Source organism: Scyliorhinus torazame, chromosome 30 (assembly GCF_047496885.1).
Source record: "Scyliorhinus torazame isolate Kashiwa2021f chromosome 30, sScyTor2.1, whole genome shotgun sequence".
In the NCBI taxonomy this organism is placed as follows: Eukaryota; Metazoa; Chordata; class Chondrichthyes; order Carcharhiniformes; family Scyliorhinidae; genus Scyliorhinus; species Scyliorhinus torazame.
Window position 1 is genome coordinate 30,197,363 of NC_092736.1, and position 21,798 is coordinate 30,219,160.

General features: G+C 47.7%; 1 protein-coding gene across 1 annotated transcript in view; it reads left to right on the top strand.

Moving 5' to 3' along the window:
• Positions 1-21,798, top strand: part of LOC140404483 (semaphorin-7A-like) — a 74,421-nt gene that overhangs the window by 26,219 nt on the left and 26,404 nt on the right. The window contains exons 3-6 of the mRNA XM_072493091.1: positions 13,759-13,812; positions 14,797-14,895; positions 21,282-21,384; positions 21,469-21,585. Coding sequence (XP_072349192.1) covers positions 13,759-13,812; positions 14,797-14,895; positions 21,282-21,384; positions 21,469-21,585 — 373 coding nt within the window. The remainder of the gene's footprint in view (positions 1-13,758; positions 13,813-14,796; positions 14,896-21,281; positions 21,385-21,468; positions 21,586-21,798) is intronic.

Sequence of the window (21,798 nt, forward strand, 5' to 3'; positions counted from 1 at the left end):
TCATTTTTAGTACAGTGATGTCCAATTTGTTGAGGATGAAAGGCAGAGGGGGGTGATACCAATTAAGCTGATAATTTAAAGCAATTCTCAACATGAAAAGGAGAGTGAGATTTTCAAGCCAAACTTATATGCGGGTCGGTTGACCTAAGGAGAAGCTACTTTTATAATCTTATCATTTTATAAGCAGCACGGTAGCACAGTGGTTAGCGTTGTTGCATCATAATTCCAGGGTCCCAGGTTCGATTCCCGGCTTGGGTCACTGTCTGTGCGGAGTCTGCACGTTCTCCCCGTGTCTGCGTGGGTTTCCTCCGGGTGCTCCGGTTTCCTCCCACAAGCCCCGAAAGACGTGCTGTTAGGTAATTTGGACATTCTGAATTCTCCATCTGTGTACCCGAACAGGCGCCAGAGTGTGGCGACTAGGGGATTTTCACAGTGACTTCATTGCAGTGTTAATGTAAGCCTACTTGTGACACTAATGAAGATTATTATTACCTAAGGATTCCCTCAGGAATTTAATTTGTCTGTTCCTCTGGTTTACGTGAAGAGGGCAGTGAAAAACATTCTTGGCCAAGCCTCTCAGGAATAACAGAAAGTCATCAGAGTCATAGAACCACTGCAGTGCAGAAGGAGGCCATTTGGCCCATTGAGTCTGCGCCAGCCCTCTAAAAGGCCCTACCTAGTCCCACACTCCCACCCTATCCCCAGTAACCCCTCCTAACATTTTGGACACCAAGGGGGAATTTTGGCTTGGCCAACCTGCATATCCCTGAAGACCCACTCCAGGGCTAGAGCAAAGAAATCAAGGCTGGCACTCCAGTGCAGTGCGAAGGGAGTGCGGCACTCTCACAGATGCAAAATGGAGGCCAGATTTGCCCCCTCGGGTGCATGGGAACAAACCCAAGGCACAGTTCTAATGAAGAACAGGGACATCATTCCTGGGGTACCGGCCAACATTCACCCCTCGGTTAACATGTGAAAAAACTGGTCGTTACCACATTGTTGTTTGTGGGAGTTTGCTCTGAGCTGTTGTGCCTGCATTACAACAATGACTACACTTCAAACATACTTTATTGACTGTAAAGTGCTTTTGCTGTGAAGGGTGCTATATAAATGCAGGTGCTTACTTTCTGTTATCTTCTCTCTGGAAATAAATTTGAAACAAGTTCATTATTTGATCAATTTTGATTTGTTTGAGGTGATGGCTGAAGTAATGTTCGGGGATTTTGTGACCATTTTTTGTCAGAAAGAATGTTTGTAAAGTTGCGTTTGATGGGTTATGTTTTAAGGGTAAACATATTTACAGCAGTTCCAAAAGAAAAGTGCTGAGACCGAGGGTGATTCCGATTTAAGATCCCCCTCCTCCCCAACCCACAACATTTGAACAATAAACAATTTGTTCGTTGACAATACACATTGTGTTGGAAACAGTATGACCGTCAGCATAGTCCACCATTGTGGGAATAGGTGGGAGCATTGGAGGAAGAGAGAGAGGCAGAGAGCGAGAAACTATTCTGCACAAAAGTAAGGTCCCTTACAGTCAGACGCAGGGGAATTTATAATGGGCGACAAAGAAACAGCCAAGCAACTAAATACACACTTTGCTTGTGTCGTCACAAATGAGGGCACACATTAGATACGAGAAATGTTGGGGAACGCAGGGTTTAGTGAGAGGGAGGAACTGAAGGAAATCAATATTTGTAGAGAAATGGTGCTGGGGAAATTGTTGGGATGAAGGCTGATCAATCCTCAGGGCCTGGTAATCTAAATCCCAGAGTCCTTCAGGAAATGGCTCTACAAAAGTTGGGTGCGTTGGTGATCACCTTCCAAGATTCTATAGACCCTGGAACAGTTCCTGCAGATTGGAGGGTAACAAATGTAACTCCACTATTTAAAAAGGGAGGCAGAGAGAACGCAGGAATTATAGACCATAAGCCTGATGTCAGTAGTGGGGAAGATTCTATAGCAGAGCATTTAGAAAACAGTGGCAGGATCGGACAAAGTCAGCATGGATTTGTGAAGGGGAAATCAACTGGAATTCTTCGAGGATGTGACTAGTGGAGTTGACGAGGGGGAGCCAGTGGATGTGGTTTATTTGGACTTTCAGAAGGCTTTCGAAAAAGCCCCACAGAAGAGATTGGCGTGCGAAGTTAAAATGCATGGGAATAGAGGTAGTTATTGAGATGGAGAGAAAGCTGGTTGGCAGACAGGAAACAAAGAGTAGGAATTAACGGGTCTTTTTCCAAATGGCAGGCAGTGACTAGTGGGGTACCGCAGGGAGCGGTGTTAGGATCCCAGCTATTCACAATATATACTAATGATTTGGATGAGGGAACAAAATGTAATATCTCCAAATAGCTGATGACACCAAGTTGGGTGGGAGGGTGAGCTGTGAGGAGGATACAGAGATCCTTCAGTGTGATCTGGACAGGCTGAGTGAGTGGGCAAATGAATGGCAGATGCGGTATAATGTGGAGAAATACGAGGTTATCCACTTTAGTAGCAAAAACGTGAAGGTAGGCTATTGTCTGAATGGCCATACATTAGGAGACTAGGGGCTTTTCACAGTAACTTCAATGAAGCCTACTTGTGACAATAAGCGATTATTATTTGATGAGCAATCAATATACACGCGATGAAGGTATTCAGTAACTGAGGCTTTAAAATGCACTAGAACTGAGCCCCAGCAGCTTCGTAACAGAAAGTGAAGGCTGCTGGGACGGCATCATCTCTTATACCCCGCCTTCAGGGCGGAGCTACTTCACACAGCCAATGGTAGACTCCAGGGTCTCAACCAATGACGTCGGCCTCTCCGGTACCGCAATACCTGGTATTGCCACATTATTATTATTACAGGGGCAGGGATGTCTTGCTGCAATTATACAGGGCCTTGGTGAGGCCTCACCTGGAGTATTGTGGGCAGTTTTGGTCTCCTTGTCTGAGGAAGGTTGTTCTTGCTCTCGAGGGAGAGCAGCGAAGATTTACCAGGCTGATTCCTGATATAGCAAGATGGATGTCTGAGGAGAGATTGAGTTGGTTCGGATTGCATTTGCTGGAGTTCAGAAGAATGGGGGGTGGGGGATCTCACAGAAGCTGATAGAATTCGAACAGGACTAGACCATGAGACATAGGAGCAGAATTAAGCCATTCGGCCCACCAAGTCTGCTCCGCCATTCAATCATGGCAGAGATGTTTCTCATCCCCATTCTCCTGCCTTCTCCCCATAACCCCTGATCCCCTTATTAATCGAGAACCTATCTATCTCTGTCTTAAAGACACTCAGTGATTTGGCCTCCACAGCCTTCTGCGGCAAAGAGTTCCACAGATTCGCCACCCTCTGGCTGAAGAAATTCCTCCTCATCTCTGTTTTGAAGGATCATCCCTTTAGTCTGAGATTGTGCCCTCTGCTTCTAGATTTTTTATACAAGTGGAAAGATCCTCTCCACGTCCACTCTATCCAGGCCTCGCAGTATCCTGCAAGTTTCAATATGATTCCCCCCTTATCTTTCTAAACTTCAACCAGTATAGACCCAGAGTCCTCAACAACTCATCATACGGCAAGCTCTTCATTCCAGGGATCATTCTTGTGAGCCTTCTTTGGATCCTTTCCAAGGCCAGCACATCCTTCCTTAGATACGGGGCCCAAAACTGCTCACAATACTTCAAATGGGATCTGACCAGAGCCTCGTACAGCCTCAGAAGTGCATCCCTGCTCTTGTGTTTTAGCCCTCCTGACATTCTAGCCCTCTTTGGGCAGCACATTATGGCTTCACAGCGCCAGGGTCCCAGGTTCGATTCCCCGCTGGGTCACTGTCTGTGCGGAGTCTGCACGTTCTCCCCGTGTGTGCGTGGGTTTCCTCAGGGTGCTCCGGTTTCCTCCCTCAGTCCAAAGACGTGCAGGTTAGGTGGTTTGGCCATGTTAAATTGCCCTTCGTGGCCAAAAAGGTTGGGAGGGATTATTGGGTTATGGGGATAGGGTGGAAGTGAGGGCTTATGTTGGTCGGTGCAGGCTCGATGGGCCGAATGGCCTCCTTCTGCACTGTATGTTCTATGTTCTATGAATGCTAACCTTCCTTTGCCTTCCTAACTGCCGACTGAACCTGCATGTTAACCTGAAGAGAATCGTGAACTAAGACTCCTAAGTTCCTTTGTGCTTCTGAGTTCTGAAGCCTTTTCCCATTTAGAAAATAATCCATGCTTCCATTCTTCCAACCAAAGTGCATAACCTCACACTTTTCCACATTGTATTCCATCTTCACTGCCCACTCTCCTAGCCTGTCCAAGTCCTTCTGCAGCCCCCTTGCTTCCTCAATACTACCTGTCCCTCTACAGATCTTTGTATCATCTGCAAACTTAGCAACAGGGCCTTCAGTACCTTCTTCCAGATCATCAATGTATATTGTGAAAGGTTGTGGTCCCAGCACCGACCCCTGAGGCACACCACTAGGCACCGGCTGCCATCCTGAAAAAGACCCCTTTATCCCCACTCTCTGCCTTCTGCCAGTCAGCCAATCCTCTATCATTGCCAGGATCTTACTATTAACACCATGGGCTCTTAACTTATTTAACGGCCTCCTTAGCACCTTGTCAAAGACCCACTGGAAATCTAAATAGATCATGTCCACTAGTTCCCCTTTGTCCAACTTCCTTGTTACCTCCTCAAAGAACTCTAACAGATTTGTCAGACATGACCTCCCTTTGATGAAGCCTTGCTGACTCAATCCTATCTTATGCATTGCCAAGAACTCCGCAATCTCATCTTTAATAATGGACGCTAAAATCTTTCCAGTGATGGTAGCACAGTTGCTTTACAGCTCCAGGGTCCCAGGTTCGATTCCAGGCTTGGGTCACTGCATGTGCGGAGTCTGCATGTTCTCCCTGTGTCTGCGTGGGTTTCCTCCGGGTGCTCCGGTTTCCTCCCACAGTCCAAACATGTGCGGGCTAGGTGGATTGGCTATGATAAATTGCCCTTGGTGTCCAAAAAAATGTTAGGTGGGGTTACTGGGTTACAGGGATAGGGTGGAGGTGTTGACCTTGGGTAGGGTGCTCTTTCCAGGGGGGCATGCAGACTCGATGGGCCGAATGGCCTCCTTCTGCACTGTAAATTCTATGATTCTATGACCAAAGTCAGGCTAACCGGCCTATAATTTCCCGTCTTTTGCCTTCCTTCTTAAACAGCCATTTTCCAGTCCTCTGGGATCCCCCCTGCCTCCAGTGATTCCTGAAAGATCCCCACCAATGCCTCCCCAATCTCCTCAACTTTAGAACCCTGGGGTGTAGTCCATCCGGTCCAGGTGATTTATCCACCTCCAGACCTTTCAGTTTCCCCAGAGCCATCTCCTTAGTAATGGCCACTACACTCACCTCTGCCCCCTGATTCTCCTGACTTCCCACTGGTGTCTTCCACCATGAAAACTGATGCAAAGTAACTATTCAGTTCCTCTGCCATTTCCTTGTTTCCTATTACAACTTCTCCAGCCACATTTCCAGTGGTCCAATGTCTATTCTTGCCTCTCTCTTACCTTTTAATATAGTGAAAAACATGCCTTGCTGTCTTTTATATTACTAGCTAGCTATATTCATTTTCTCCCCCCTTATTGCTTTTTTAGTTGTCCTCTGCTCGCTTTTAAAGGCTTCCCAATCTTCTGGCTTCCCACTAATCCTTGCCACTTTGTTGCTTTTTCTTTTTCTTTTATGCTGTTCTTCACTTGCCTCATCAGCCATGGATGCCTCGTCCTCCCCTTAGCAAGTTTCCTTCTCCTTGGGATGAATTTCTATTGTGACACCCGAAAAAAAAAGTGCGGTCATTGCTGTTCCACTGCCTTCCCTTCTAGGCTCCCTTTCCAATCTGGCCAGCTCCTCCCTCATGTATTTGTAGTTGCCTTTATTTAATTGTAATGCTGACACACCCAAACTGCAGGGTAAATTATATCATATTGTGGTCACTACTCCCGAAGGGATCCTTCACGTTAAGTTCCCTAATCAAGTCTGCCTCATTACACATCACCAAATCCAGAATTGCCTGTTCCCTAGGAGGCTCTGTCACAAGCTGTTCCAAAAAACCATCTCTTCAACATTCCACAATTCCTTTTCTTGGGATCCGCTACCAACCAGATTTTCCTAGTCCACCTGCATATTGAAGTCCCAAATAGAACATAGAAAATACAGTGCAGAAGGAGGCCATTCGGCCCATCGAGTCTGCACCGAACTATTTAAGCCCTCACTTCCACCCTATCCCCGTAACCCAATAACCCCTCCTACCCTTTTTTGGTCACTAAGGGCAATTTATCATGGCCAATCCAGCTAACCTGCACGTCTTCGGACTTGTGAGAGGAAACCGGAGCACCCGGAGGAAACCCACGCAGGCACGGGGAGAACGTGCAGACTCCGCACAGACAGTGACCCAATGGGGAATCGAACCTGGGACCCTGGCGCTGTGAAGCCACAGTGCTATCCACTTGTGCTACTGTGTTGCCCTGTTATGATTATTATAATATTGCCTTTCGTATATGCCTTTTCTATCTCCTGATTTATTTTCTACCCCACATCCTGACTAGGCAATAATAATAATTATTGTCACAAGTAGGCTTACATTAACACTGCAATGAAGTTACTGTGAAAATCCCCTAGTCGCCACAATTCCGGCGCCTGTTCGGGTACACAGAGGGAGAATTCAGAATGTCCAATTCACCTACCAAGCATGTCTTTCGGGACTTGTGGGAGGAAACCGGAGCACCCGGAGGAAACCCGCGCAGACACTGGGAGAACGTGCAGACTTCGCACAGACAGTGACCCAAGCCGGGAATCGGATGTAGGACCCAGACGCTGTGAGGCAACAGTGCTAACCACTGTGCTACTGTGGTGAAAGTAAGGGTGTGAGTCGTAGAATTCCTACAGTGCAGAAAGAGGTAATTGTGGATCAGGATAAGAGCAGTCCTCGGTGAAGGTGCCAAACTGGAAGAAGGCTAATTACAACAATATTAGGCAGGAACTGAAGCATTTAGATTGGGGGCGGATGTTTGAGGGTAAATCAACACTTGACATGTGGGAGGCTTTCAGAAGTCAGTTGATTAGAATTCAGGACCGGCATGTTCCTGTGAGGAAGAAGGATAAGTACAGCAAGTTTTGGTAACCTTGGATAACAATGAATATTGTGAGCCTAGTCAAAAAGGAAAAGGAAGCATTCGTAAGGTCTAAAAGGCTGTGCTCAGACAAAGCCCCTGAATAATATAAATAAAGTAGGAAAGAACTTAAGCAAGGAGACAGGAGAGTTAAAAGGGGTCATGAAATGCCCTTGGCAAACAGGATTAAGCAGAATTCTAAGGCATTTTATGTGTATATAAAGAGCAGGAGAGTAGCCAGGGAAAGGGTTTGCCCACTCAAGGTTGGAGGAGGGAATCTATGCGTGGAGCCAGAGGAAATGGCATCATGATTCACCAATGAGAAGGACTTGGTGGATGATGAGTCTGGGGAAGGGTGTGTAGATATTCTGAGTCATGTTGATGTCAAAAAGGAGGAGGTGTTGGGTGTCTTAAAAAGCCTAAAGGTCATTAAGCCCCCAGGGCCTGATGGGATCTACTTGAGAATACTGAGGGATGTAAGGAAGGAAATTGCTGGGATCTTGACAAAGATCTTTGTATCCTTATTGGGTCCAGGTGAGATCCCAGGGGACTGGAGAATAGCCAATGTTATTCCTTTGTTTAAGTAGGGTAGCAAGGATAATCCAGGAAATTATAGGTCGGTGACCTTCATGTCAGTGGTCAGGAAACTATTGGAGAGGATTCTTAGGGACAGGATTCACTCACATTGGGAAACACATGGACTTATTGGCAATCGGCAGCATGGTTTGGTGAAGGGGAGGCCGTGTCTCACAACTTGATTGAGTTTTTCAAGGAAGTGATGAAGATGATTGGTGAAGGCAGGGCAGTGGATGTTGTCTACATGGACTTCTGTAAAGCCTTTGATAAGGTTCCTCATGGCAGACTGGTACAGAAGGTGAAGTCACACGGGATCAGGGGGGAGCTGGCAAGATGGGTGTGGAACTGGCTCAGTCATAGAAGACAGAGAGTAGTGGTGGAAGGGTACTTTTCTGAATGGGAGGTTGTGACGAGTAGTGTTCTACAGGGATCAGTGCTGGGACCTTTGTTGTTCGTGGGAAATATAAATAATTTAAAGTATAATTTTAATGATATAAATGTAACTGGTCTGGTTAGTAAGTTTGCGGACGACACAAAGGTTGGTGGAATTGCGGATAGTGATGAGGACTGTCAGAGGAGGCAGCAGGACGTAGACTGGTTGGAGACTTGGGCAGAGAGATGGCAGATGGCGTTTAATCCGGTCAAATGTGAGGTAATGCATTTTGGAAGGTCTAATACAAGTGGTAATTAGGACCTTTGGGCCCAGGTCTCTCGGCCTGTCAATACTCAGAAAGTATTGACAGGCCGAGAAATCTGGGCGTGCATGTCCACCGATCACTGAAAGTGGCAACGCATGTGGAGAAGGTAGTCAAGAAGGCATACGGCATGCTGGCCTTCATCGGTCGGGGCATTGAGAATAAAAATTGGCAAGTCATGTTGCAGCTGTACAGAACCATAGTTAGGCCACACTTGGAATATTGCGCACAATTCTGGTCGCCACACTACCAGAAGGATGTGGAGGCTTTGGAGAGGGTGCAGAAGAGATTTACCCCCAGGATGTTGCCTGGTCTGAAGGGTGTTAGCTATGAGGAGAGGTTGGATAAGGTTGTTTTCACTGGAACAAGAGACGTTGAGGGGTGACCTGATAGAGGTTTACAAAGTTATGAGTGGCGTGGATAGTCCAAAGTATTTTCTCTGGGTGGTAGAGTCAATTACTAGGGGAAATAGGTTTAAGGTGCGAGGGAGAAAGTTTAGAGGGGATGTGCGAGGGAAGTGTTTTACAAAGAGGGTGTGAGTGCCTGCAACGCACTGCGGGGGGAATGGTGGAAGCAGGTACGATTCTATTCTTGATACGAACTCCCTGCAGCTGTTTGCATTAATGAGGAAGGAATGCGTTCGTGTGTTGGGCCGGAAAACCCAGCCGGAATCGGGGGGCGGCGCTGTTTTTCGGATGCTCCACCCCCTCAAAAACGGCATCATCGCTGTGTACGCCGCACGCCGTTGGGACCACCTCAGGACGTCACCTGAGGCCCTCCCCCGAGGCTCCTCCCCCGAGGCTCCTCCCCGATGCTCCGCCCCGAGGCTCCTCCCCGAGGCTCCGCCCCCGAGGATCCGCCCCTGAGGCTCCTCCCCGATGCTCCTCCCCCGAGGCTCCTCCCCGAGGCTCCGCCCCCGAGGATCCGCCCCTGAGGCCCTCCCCCGATGCTCCACCCCCGAGGCTCCTCCCCGATGCTCCGCCCCGAGGCTCCTCCCCGAGGCTCCGCCCCCGAGGATCCGCCCCTGAGGCTCCTCCCCGATGCTCCGCCCCCGATGGGCCGACTTCCCGAAGGCGTAGGTCGCGTGTCCTCACAGTTTTTGGGGACCTCACCTGGGGGGGAGGAGCCGTTCCGCTGGCTGGGGGGGGGGGACTTCGGCGGGGGCTGGGGGGACTGGTGGGAGGTAGTCCAGGGATGGCGAGGGGGGATAACAGCGGTTTCCCGACGGTGTGGGGTGGCCACAGTGGGAAACGCCATTGGCCGGCTGCGGGAACGGAGAATTCCATTGTCGGCGGGGGTGCGCCGCACCAGACAACGCAGCTGGCGGACTGCGAATCCTGTCCATAAGATGTTGAGGGGGCTTGACCGAGCAGATGGTGAGGTGTTTGCACGAGTGGGAGAGCCTCGAACAAGGGAACATATCCACACGATAAAGGGCTGGTCATTTAAAACTGACGTGCGTGGAAATTCCATCTGCAGGGGGTGGTGAATCTCGGGAATTCGCTGCCTCGGAGGCTGGTGGAGCCGGATCACCAATTAAAGTGAAGGTGGATAAATATTTGATCGATCGAGATGACCAATTCTGTTACCTTTGGGAATGGGACATTCCCACGCGAGTTGGCAGTTTGACCTTTGCCCCGGGATAGTTAAGATCAGAGTAACCTCCTACCCTGCGGGAACAGTTGTTCAGAATATATAACCGCACTTTACGTCAATCAACGTTCATTGTGTGAAACACAAAAGCTCGCGAGCGGCTTGGGTATTTGCAATGGAAAGTCACACAATGTCCATTCGTTCCTTGTATTTCATCACATATGTTTGTGGCATTTGAAAGCTTTTTGTTTTGTTCACCTTATCAGTGTGTTGAGTCAAACTGATAAAACTGTTGAATGTTTTTAATGAAGAACAAAGAACAAAGAAAATGACAGCACAGGAACAGGCCCTTCGGCCCTCCCAGCCTGCGCCGATCCAGATCCTTTATCTAAACCTGTCGCCTATTTTCCAAGGATCTACTTCCCTCTGTTCCCCGCCCATTCATATATCTGTCTAGATGCATCTTAAATGATGCTGTCGTGCCCGCCTCTACCACCCCCGCTGGCAAAGCGTTCCAGGCACCCACCACCCTCTGCGTAAAAAACTTTCCACGCACATCTCCCTGAAACTTTCCCCCTCTCACCTTGAAATCGTGACCCCTTGTAATTGACACCCCCACTCTTGGAAAAAGCTTGTTGCTATCCACCCTGTCCATACCTCTCATAATTTTGTAGACCTCAATCAGGTCCCCCCTCAACCTCCGTCTTTCCAACGAAAACAATCCTAATCTCCTCCACCTTTCTTCATAGCTAGCACCCTCCATACCAGGCAACATCCTGGTGAACCTCCTCTGTACCCTCTCTAAAGCATCCACATCCTTCTGGTAATGTGGTGACCAGAACTGCACGCAACCAGCTCACTTGGCCGTGCATTCCAGGCCACCACCACCCTCTGTGTAAAACAAACTCCCCCGCACATCTCCCCCCTCACCTTGAACTTGTGCCCCCTTGTAATTGTCATTTCCGCCCTGGGAAAAAGCTTCCACTGTTCACCCTATCTGTACCCCGAATAATTTTATAAACTTCTATCAGGTCACCCCCTCAGCCTCTGTCTCTCTCGGGAGAACAATCCTAGTTTATTCATAGCTAATATCCGCCATACCGGTAAAGAGTTGGTGGTGGTGGTGGGGTGAGGGGGGGGGGGGGAAGCACTTCTAACGTCTGAGAAACTATTTAACAGACCGGGCCATGCACGGGACACCCCCTCCATCACACTCACACTCCCCAAGGAGGAGAGTTGACTCGGACCCCAGGTGCCGCCTTTGAAATCTTTGAAAGGGAAATCTCTGCCTTGAATCCGCGTGACCCCTGACCTGAGCCCCCAGTTCCCCTGTGCCTTTGTGCCCAGCTTGATCATCGTCTGAGGATTTCCCAGGCAATTCTGGTCACCTTGTTTGGAGTGAGGCCCTAAACAAAGGCTTATCTCAGCCTGTTCCCGGCTGCCTTCCTGTTGGAATTGTGGAGGTAGTTAATCTGGAAGCTTAGTGGCTCTTGCTAGGCCCCAAGACTTTTCCTTTACGATACCAAAAGGTTTCTAATCACATTCTGAACAAAATCATGTTCAGCTGGTATCTCTGGTGTGTGTCTCGATTCCTAACGTTGTTTAAACATTCATGATTGTTATTTAACTCCAGGGTCACTGCGACAACGTTATCATGGTCCTGCAAAAATTCAACTCAACTCACCTCCTACTCTGTGGAACCAATGCCTGGAAACCTAAATGTTGGCTATTTGTAAAGGGGGGGGGGGAGAAATACTTCTAACATTAGAGAAACTCTTTAAAAGACCAAGCCACTCACGGGACACCCCCTCCACCACACTCACACACCCCAAGGAGTATAGTTGGCCATGTTACTTTCCAATATTTAAATGTATTGATATGTGAGAGTGGGGAGATTGTGCAAACTCCACACAGTTACCCCAGGTCGAAATCGAACCCAGGTCCCAGGTATTGTCACTGGGCTAGTTTTTTTTCCTTTATTCGTTTATGGGACGTAGGCATTTATTGAACCCAGATGAGTTTTTACAACAATCGACACTCTTTTAATTGCAACATTTTAATTGAATTCAAATTTCACCATCTGCCATGGGGGGGATTTGAGCCCAGATCCCCAGAGCATTAACCTGGGTTTCTGGATTACTATCACTCTACCACTGCCCCCACAGGGAGGTATTCGTAATCCCGAGACCCAGAGTAATGTCAGGGTTCAAATCCTACCTCAGCAGAGGGTGAAATTAGAGATTTTAAAACATCTGGAATTAAAAGTCTAATGATGCCCATGAAGCTATTGTCAATTGTTGTAAAAAGCCATCTGGTTCCCTGATGTCCTTTAGGGAACGGACTCTGTCTAGGAAGGATGTGGAAGCATTGGAAAGGGTGCAGAGGAGATTTACCAGAATGTTGCCTGGTATGGAGGGAAGATCATATGAGGAAAGGCTGAGGGACTTGAGGCTGTTTTCGTTCGAGAGAAGAAGGTTAAGAGGTGACTTAATTGAGGCATACAAGATGATCAGAGGATTGGATAGGGAGGACAGTGAGAGCCTTTTTCCTCGGATGGTGATGTCTAGCATGAGGGGACATAGCTTTAAATTGAGGGGAGATAGATATAGGACAGATGTCAGAGGTAGGTTCTTTACTCAGAGAGTAGTAAGGGCGTGGAATGCCCTGCCTGCAACAGTAGTGGACTCGCCAACATTAAGGGCATTTAAATAGTCATTGGATAGACATGTGGACGATCAGGGAATAGTGTAGATGGGCTTTAGAGTGGTTTCACAGGTCGGCGCAACATCGAGGGCCGAAGGGCCTGTACTGCGCTGTAATGTTCTATGTTCTACCTTTAAGACATGATGTTTAAGCAATGTACCTTTAAGAAAACAGTGTTGTCAGAGAGTGGGTGGAGCTGAGGTCAGGTCAGCCATTGTTGTCACGAATGTGATCAATTGAGAAAGTTTTCGGTTGGAGGAAGAAGAACGAAGAAAAATGGACTATATTATTATACCTGTTTGAGTGTGCTGTTTTCTTTAAATGAAAATGTATATTTACTGTGTATATTTCTTAGCGGATGGTGCAAAAATGAAAAATGAAACCATCTTGCAGTTGATGGTTTTTTTTTTTTCTTGGGGGGAGGTGTCATGTGAGAGTACCTTTAAGACATGATGTTTAAGCAATGTACCTTTACGAAAACAGTGATGTCACAGAGTGGGTGGAGCTGGGCTTTAGACCAGCCATTTTGCAGTTTTTAATTTCAGTTTTGAAAAAGAGCTTGTGTGTGTCTGTGTGTTTCCAGAGAGCTGCAGTTTGGAGAAAAAGAGCTTGGGGAGTGTCTGTGTTTGCAGTGAGCTGGATCTCTGCCATGAAAGACTATCTCTGGATCATTTGGATGATTTAAACTCATAATAGTAAAGCCTTTAACCTGATGTGACTCTGTTTAAAGGTGTTAAGTCTCTTGGAAGTTTGAAGGAACATTTTGAGGAATTATTTACTGTTGCAATATTTTCGGCGTTATCTTTGAAGTAAGGGGTGTTAAGAGATCCAATGTTTATTTAAGATGTTAAGTTGGGAGTTCATGGAATAAGCATTGTTTTGTGTTTAAAAACCCACGTGTCCATAATTGTAATCCCACCCCTAGGGAACAAGCCGTGTGCTCGGAAAAGCAACAAATCCATTAAAGGGAGAGGTTGGTTGAACTCCATGATACATTTTGGGGTTCTGAAAACGCCTCGCCCATAACAGTATTGTTCAATGTTAGTCACCACTCTTCTTTCTTTACCTTCCAGCACAAACTCCCGAAGGACGATGAAGCCAAAAAAAAATGTCAAGAGAAGAAATTGGTGAGTTCTGAAAAACCTTTTAGTTCATTTCATTTCGTCGAAGCTCAAGAATCAAAAGAACCCTCCCAGGAGAAGTCTCCGTGATTGTCTTATAATTGAACGTCGATTCAACCGCTGCCGTTTTTACCTCCTGTTTAATTGTTATTGTGAAAAAGTAATGGCCCCCTGCCCGAGAAACTGGCATCCCCATGAAGAGCTGCCAGTTCTTGCGCCATTCTTAGAATAGGACTTGGTTCCTGGGCACCCTTCCCAATGGTGCCAGACAGCTTCGCAGAGCCGTGGACAAGGGGAAGTTTTCATTGTCGATTTGGATGTGGGAATTAATTATTTGTGAACGGTAGGCCGAAGGGCGGCAAAAAAATGTCATGTCGTGCAATCCTGGCCTTTGTGACAGGTTCTTGGGTGTCGTAGAGCTTTGGTTGATGTGGGGTTGGTGGAGGCCACCTCATTTGGTTGGAGCTAGTGGCACCCTGTGTTACGACCAATTCATCTCCGCCATTCATCGAAGGAGGTTCCAAAAATGCACCATTTGGCCGGCCAGTTGGGGGAGGGATTTTGTGACCTTCCCTCCTTCCCCGTCGAAAAGCCGGACTAGGTCCCCAGATGCTGCCTTTGAAATCTTTGAAAGGGAAATCTCTGCCTTGAATCCGCGTGACCCCTGACCTGAGCCCCCAGTTCCCCTGTGCCTTTGTGCCCAGCTTGATCATCGTCTGAGGATTTCCCAGGCAATTCTGGTCACCTTGTTTGGAGTGAGGCCCTAAACAAAGGCTTATCTCAGCCTGTTCCCGGCTGCCTTCCTGTTGGAATTGTGGAGGTAGTTAATCTGGAAGTTTAGTGGCTCTTGCTAGGCCCCAAGACTTTTCCTTTACGATACCAAAAGGTTTCTAATCACATTCTGAACAAAATCATGTTCAGCTGGTATCTCTGGTGTGTGTCTCGATTCCTAACGTTGTTTAAACATTCATGATTGTTATTTAACTCCAGGGTCATTGCGACAACGTTATCATGGTCCTGCAAAAATTCAACTCAACTCACCTCCTACTCTGTGGAACCAATGCCTGGAAACCTAAATGTTGGCTATTTGTAAGTATTTTTGGAATAAATTCTAAAGTGTATTCACCTTAAAGGCTAGTGGCCCCTCAGGGATCAGTGTTGGGCCCACAATTGTTCACAATTTACATAGATGATTTGGAGTTGGGGACCAAGGGCAATGTGGCCAAGTTTGCAGACGACACTAAGATAAGTGGTAAAGCAAAAAGTGCAGAGGATACCGGAAGTCTGCAGAGGGATTTGGATAGGCTAAGTGAATGGGCTAGGGTCTGGCAGATGGAATACAATGTTGACAAATGTGAGGTTATCCATTTTGGTAGGAATAACAGCAAAAGGGATTATGAAAAATGAAAATCGCTTATTGTCACAAGTAGGCTTCAAATGAAGTTACTGTGAAAAGCCCCAAGTCGCCACATTCCGGCGCCTGTTCGGGGAGGCTGTTACGGGAATTGAACCGTGCTGCTGGCCTGCCTTGGCCTGCTTTCAAAGCCAGCGATTTAGCCCTGAGCTAAACAGCCCCTTTGTTATTTAAATGATAAAATATTAAAACATGCTGCTGTGCAGAGAGACCTGGGTGTGCTAGTACATGAGTCGCAAAAAGTTGGTTACACTTCTGACTTGTGCCTTGGAGATGGTGGACAGGCTTTGGGGGATCAGGAGGTGAGTTACTCGCCGTAGGATTTCTACCCTTTGATCTGCCCTGGTAGCCACAGTATTGATATGGCTGGGTCCAGTTCAGTTTCTGATCAATGGTAACCCCAGGATGTTGATTGTGAGGGATTCAGCGATGGTAATGCCATTGAATGTCAAGGGGCCGATGGTTAAATCCTCTCTTGTAGGAGATGGTCATCGTCCGGCACTGGTGTGGCGCAAATGTAACTTGCCATTTGTCAGCCCCGAGTCTGGATATTGTCCAGGTCTTGCTGCATTTGGACAGGGACTGCTTCATTATCTGAGGAGTCGCGAATGGTGCTGAACATGGTGCAGTCACCCGCAAACATCTCCACTTCTGACCTTCTGATGGAAGGGAAGTCATTGATGAGGCAGCCGAAGATGGTTGGGCTTAGGATACTACCCTGAGGAACTCATAATAATAGAGCCCATAATAATAATAATCTTTATTAGTGTCACACGAAGGCTTGCATTAACACTGCAATTAAGTTACTGTGAAAAGCCCCTAGTCGCCACAGGCCGCGTCTGTTCGGGTACACGGAGGGAGAATTCAGAATGACTAATTCACTTAAGATTTATCGGGATTTTTGTGGTGTAGGTACACCCAGCGTGCTGTTGGGGAGGGAATTCCAGGATTTTGCCCCAGTGACAGTGAAGGAACGGCCGATATATTTCCAAGTCAGGGTGGTGAGTGACTTGGAGGGGGACCTCCAGGTGGTGAGGTTCCCAGGTATCTGCTGCTCTTGTCCTTCTAGATGGTAGAGGTCGTGGGTTTGGAAGGTGCTGTCTCAGGAACCTTGGTGAGTTGCTGCAGTGCATCTTGTGGATGGTACAAGGCCGTTACTGTGCATCAGCGGTGGAGCAATTGAATAATTAAATTGGTCGGTGGGGTGGGAAACAAAGGGGCTTGTCTGTCCTGAATCACGTCAAGCTCCTTGAGTGTTTTTGGTGCTGCATTCGTTCAATGTTCCTTCACACTCCTGACTTTTGTCTTGTAGATTTTAGACAGGCTTTAGGGAGTGAGGAAGTGGGGTGAGTCACTCGTTGCAGAATTATTTCCCAGCCTCTGACCTACTCCTGTGGGCACAGTTTTTATAAAGGGGTACGAGCTGAGGTCCTGATAAATGGTAAGCTCAAGAATGCTGCTTGGCAGGGACTTCGGTGATGGTAATGATGTTGAATGTCAAAGGATGGCACAGTGGCTAACACTGCTGCCTTCAGCTCCAGGGATCCGGGCACAATTCCAGCCTTGGGTCACTGTCTGTGTGGAGTCTGCACTTCCTCTCCATGTCTGTGTGGGTTTCCTCCGGGTGCTCTGGTTTCCTCCCACAGTCCAAAGCTGTGCAGGTCAGGTGGATTGGCCGTGCTAAATTGCCCCTTAGTGTCCAAAAGGTTCGGTGAGGTTACGGCGTGGTCTTAAGTAGGGTGCTCTTCCAAGGGCCGGTGCAGACCTGATGGGCCGAATGGCCTCCTTCTGCACTGTAAGGATTCTATAATTAGATTCTTTCATTTGGCACTGATGTGGTATGAATGTGACTTGCCAATTATTAGCCCAAACCTGAATGTTGTCCAGGGTCTTGCCGCATGGGGGCAGGGGTTGCTTGAGTATATGAGGAGTTCCGAATGGTGCTGAACATTGTGCAATCGTCAGCAGATATCCCCACTTCTGACCTTGTGGTGGAGGGAAGGCCGTGGACAAAGGAGCTGGAGATGATTGGGCCTAGGGCAACTACCCTGAGGATCTAGTGCACTGATGCCCTGGCACTGAAGGCCTCTGACAATCACAAGCTTGCGTATGTCCAGGGAGATCTGGAGACCAGCAATGAAGAAAATATCGAAACTAATATCTTGCGTCCGTTTCAAGCATTTTGACAACATAAATTCCATTGAAATATGTCTCTGGGCTGTGAAATGCGAAAGATAATACCTTCTTGAAAAAAGTGAAGCTACCAAACACCCATTATTGTCATAGAGTCATAGATAGAGTGATAGATGTTTACAGCAGGGAAACAGGCCCTTCGGCCCAGCTGGTCCATGCCGCCCAGTTTCTATCTCTAAGCTAGTCCCACTTGCCCGCATTGGGCCCATATCCCTCTATACCCACCCTGCCCATGTAACTGTCTAACTGCTTTTTTAAAGACAAAACCGTACCCGCCTCTACCACTGCCTCTGGCGGCCCGTTCCAGACACTCACCACCCTCTGTGTGAAGAAATTACCCCTCTGGTCCCTTTTGTATCTCTCCCCTCTCACCTTAAACCTCTGACCTCTAGTACTAGACTCCTGTACCTTTGGGAAAAGATGTCGACTATCTACCTTATCTATGCTCCTCATTATTTTGTAGACCTTCATAAGGTCACCCCTAAGCCTCCTACTCTCCAGGGAAAAAAATCATATTTAAAATGCCTGATGTTACACGAAAGAAAGGGGACAAATAATAGTGAACAAGTTGTTGTGGGACCAATGACACGAAGATTCGGGATTTGCTCAGAGAACGCTATTATTTTTGCAAGCGTGCAGGATTTCTCAAAACAGCAGTTACAACAACATACCAAGTATAGGTTCAGCGGGCCTTGTTATTCAGCTTTGACTGCTCCTTGAGAACATGCACTATCACATTCTAGCAGACACGCAGGCTCAGACTTATCAGCTACAGCAACTTCAGCTCTGTAGACATAGAGAAAAATAAATACTGATGTGTAGGCCGAGAATTGTGGTGGAAAAATACAGTGAGAGGGAGACAGCTTTCTTTATTACAACTCATGTTTAAAAACAACACTAGGATTAAAATATCAAAATGATAGATTAGAAGTCCTATTTCGTCCTCATATCTGGTTCATGGAATCATGGAATAGAATCCCTACAGTGCAGAAGGAGGCCATTCAGCCCATCGAGTCTGCGCCAATCCTCTGAAAGGACACCCCCTCCTCGGCGCATTCCCCCCCACCCTGTCCCTGCAACCCCAGCTAACCTCACCTTTTGACACAAAGGGGCAATTTAGCATGGCCAGTTCAGCCACATCTTTGGACAGTGGGAGGAAACCGGAGCACCCGGAGGAAACCCACGCACACACACGGGGAGAACATGCAGACTCCGCGCAGACAGTGGCCCGAGGCTGGAATTGATCCCTCCCAGGCGCTGAGAGGCAGCCGTGCTAACTACTGCACAGTGCCAAGCAAAATGACAGGTTAATATTACACATTGCACAAAAGGATGTCAAAATTTCATCTTTTGATATGTCAACGTGTCATGTCACGTATCTACATCACATATATATCTCGCATCATTTAGGTATTGCAGAATCTGCAGTTACTTGCTGCCTTGGCGAGACTGTAGCTGTAATATGATGTACAGTTTTGGTCTCCTTGCGCAAGGAACAATGTGCTTGCCATTAAGGGATTGCAAAATCGATTCACCAGGCTGATTCCTAGGATGGCGGGATTGATCTTTCATAGAACCATAGAATTGCTATGGCCACCTGAAGTAGGGTGGGTGTGAGTGGGATGTTTTACCCCTGGAGAGTGAGTTGAGAACCAGGGGGCAGTCTCAGAATGGGGGGCAGGCCATTTAGGACTGAGGTGAGGAGCTTTTTCTTCATTCACAGGGACAGCAGCGATATCAAGAAGGCAGCTTGCCACCCCCTTCACAAAGGGATGGCCAATGAATACTAGTCCAGCCGGCGACACCCACATCTCGCCAATAGATTTTACTCCGCAATCACTGCTCACGGACACTCAGTTTGGGTTCCGCCAGGGTCACTCAGCTCCTGACCTCATTACAGCCTTGGTTCAAACATGGACAAAGGAGCTGATTGCCAGAGGTGAGGTGAGAGTGGCTACCCTTGACACCAAGGCAGCATCTGACCGAGTATGATATCAATTAGCCCCAGCAAAACTGGAGTCAATTAGAATCAAAGGGACAAACTGCTGGTTGGAGTCATACCCGGCACAAAGGAAGATGGTTGTGGTGGTTGGAGGTCAATCATCTCAGCTCCAGGACATCACTGCAGGAGTTCCTCAGGGTAGTGTCCTCGGCCCAACCATCTTCAGCTGCTTCATCAATGACCTTCCTTCCATCATAAGGTCACAAGTGGGGATGTTTGCGGATGACTGATTAATGTTCAGCACCATTCGCGACTCCTCAGATAACAAAGCAGTCCCTGTCCAAATGCAGCAAGACCTGGACAATATCCAGGCTCGGGCTGACAAGTGGCAAGTTACATTCGCGCCACACAAGTTCCAAGCAATGACCATCTCCTACAAGAGCGGATCTAAGCATTGCCCCTCAAGAAGCTCAACACCATCCAGGACAAAGCAGCCCCGCTTGATTGCTCCCCCTTCCACCACCACCGACGAACAGCGGCAGCCGTGTGTACCATCGACAAGATGTAATGTAGAAACTCACCTTAGGCAGCGCCTTCCAAACCCACGGCCTCTACCATCTAGAAGGAGAAGAGCAGCAGATAACAGGGAACCCCACCAGCTGGAGGTTCCCCTCTGAGCCACTCACCATCCTGACTTGGAAATATATCGCCGTTTCTTCGCTGTCGCTGGGTCTAAATCCTGGAACTCCTTCTCTGGCAGCACAGTGGGTGTACCTACACCTTAAGGACTGCAGCGGTTCAAGAAGGCAGCTCACCCCCACCTTCTGAAGGGCAACTAGGGATGGGCAACAAAGGCTGATCTAACCAGCAACGCCCACATCCTGGAAAGGAATCTGACTCAGAATCTTTGTAATTGTCTACCCTTGAGGGTAGACTCAATTACTGAGCATGTTCGAGATAGAAATCGATAGATTTTCTGGGCACCAATAATATCAAGGGAATCAAGGACAGTGGGGGAAAATGGCGTCAAGGTCAATGATTAGCCATGATTGATTTGAAAAGCGGGAGCAGATCTGATGGGCTGAATGGTTTATCTCTGCTCCGATTTCCTATGTTCCTGTTATCGTGACCTTCCGTCCCAGCCGTGGCAGGTTTTAAATCCCAAAATTGGTGTGAGCGGAACATCGCCGCCAGTGGGAGGGGTCATATAACCCCACCCACTATCTCCGAACACCTTTATTTTTCATTAGATGCCATTGGAATCAAGAAAGCCGATTCCACAGAATCTCGGAACAGCAGCGCAGAAATTGTTAGAGGGGGAAAGAGACCAAGTTTCACCCAGATTACCCTCTACCCCATTTAATAAGAACACGGAGAGTCACTCTGAGGAAATAAAGTCACGTAGTTTTATTTACAACATGGTGCATATGCTGTCCGGTAGATCCCTCGCAGGTACCTGTTTGGCCGACCTTTTATCCAAAGGATAATAGAGACCTCCCGCCCCCAACGTGGGGAGCTCATACTCCTCAAGGACCACGGGGAAGATATCCATTCCCACTCCGGAGGTCCCGTGCGGAATATTACGCCAATCCTGATTGTCACATGACATGGCAACACTGCCCAAGCTTTCTTTCTATTTAAGTGGTAACCTTCCTTGTCGAACGGGTGAGATCAATCATAGAATAAAACCATAGAATCCCTACAGTGTAGAAGGAGGCCATTCGGCCCATCTATTCTGCGCCGATCCTCTAAAAGAGCCCCCCCCCACCCGATCCCTGTATCCCCACCTGACCTTTGGTCACTCAGGGGCAATTTAGCGTGGCCAATCCACCAAATCTGTACTTCTTTGGAATATTAATAGACTATAAATCATTCTATTAATTTGAGAAAATCAAAGTGCCAATCAACTGTGACTTTTTTCAACAGTTTGACAAGAAGTTCGATTCAATGATCAATGGACGAAGTCGTCCCCTCGGAAATGGCGTTTGCCCCTTCACCCCCAAACATGGTTTCGCTTCATTGGTTGAAGGTAAGTCCCCTTACAACTCAAGTTCAGATTCCTTTGGAGCTGGAGTCAGTTTACTCAGTGTGTGTTTTGGCTTTCTTGTTCCAGATGAAAGACTCTATTCAGTAGCACCTTTATACGAGAAAGGGGAAGGGAAGCTTCTTCGGGGATACAAAAAGAGCAGTACTGCGCAGTGGCTGCTATCTATTGACAATTGGCTGCAAGGTAAGTGCAAACACGGATCGGCTTTTTGCCACTCTTTTTAAACGTGACAAGCTGCACTCTTTCCCTCATCATCACTGCTGAGTTGCAGTGTTCTTTTCCACCCCCCTTTTCCGTACATCTCCCCCTCTCCCCCCTTCCATCAGGGAAGCCTAGAGATCGGTTCCCGTGAGTGTTACCTGATCTCAGAAGTATTATGCCCAGGAATTGGAGTTT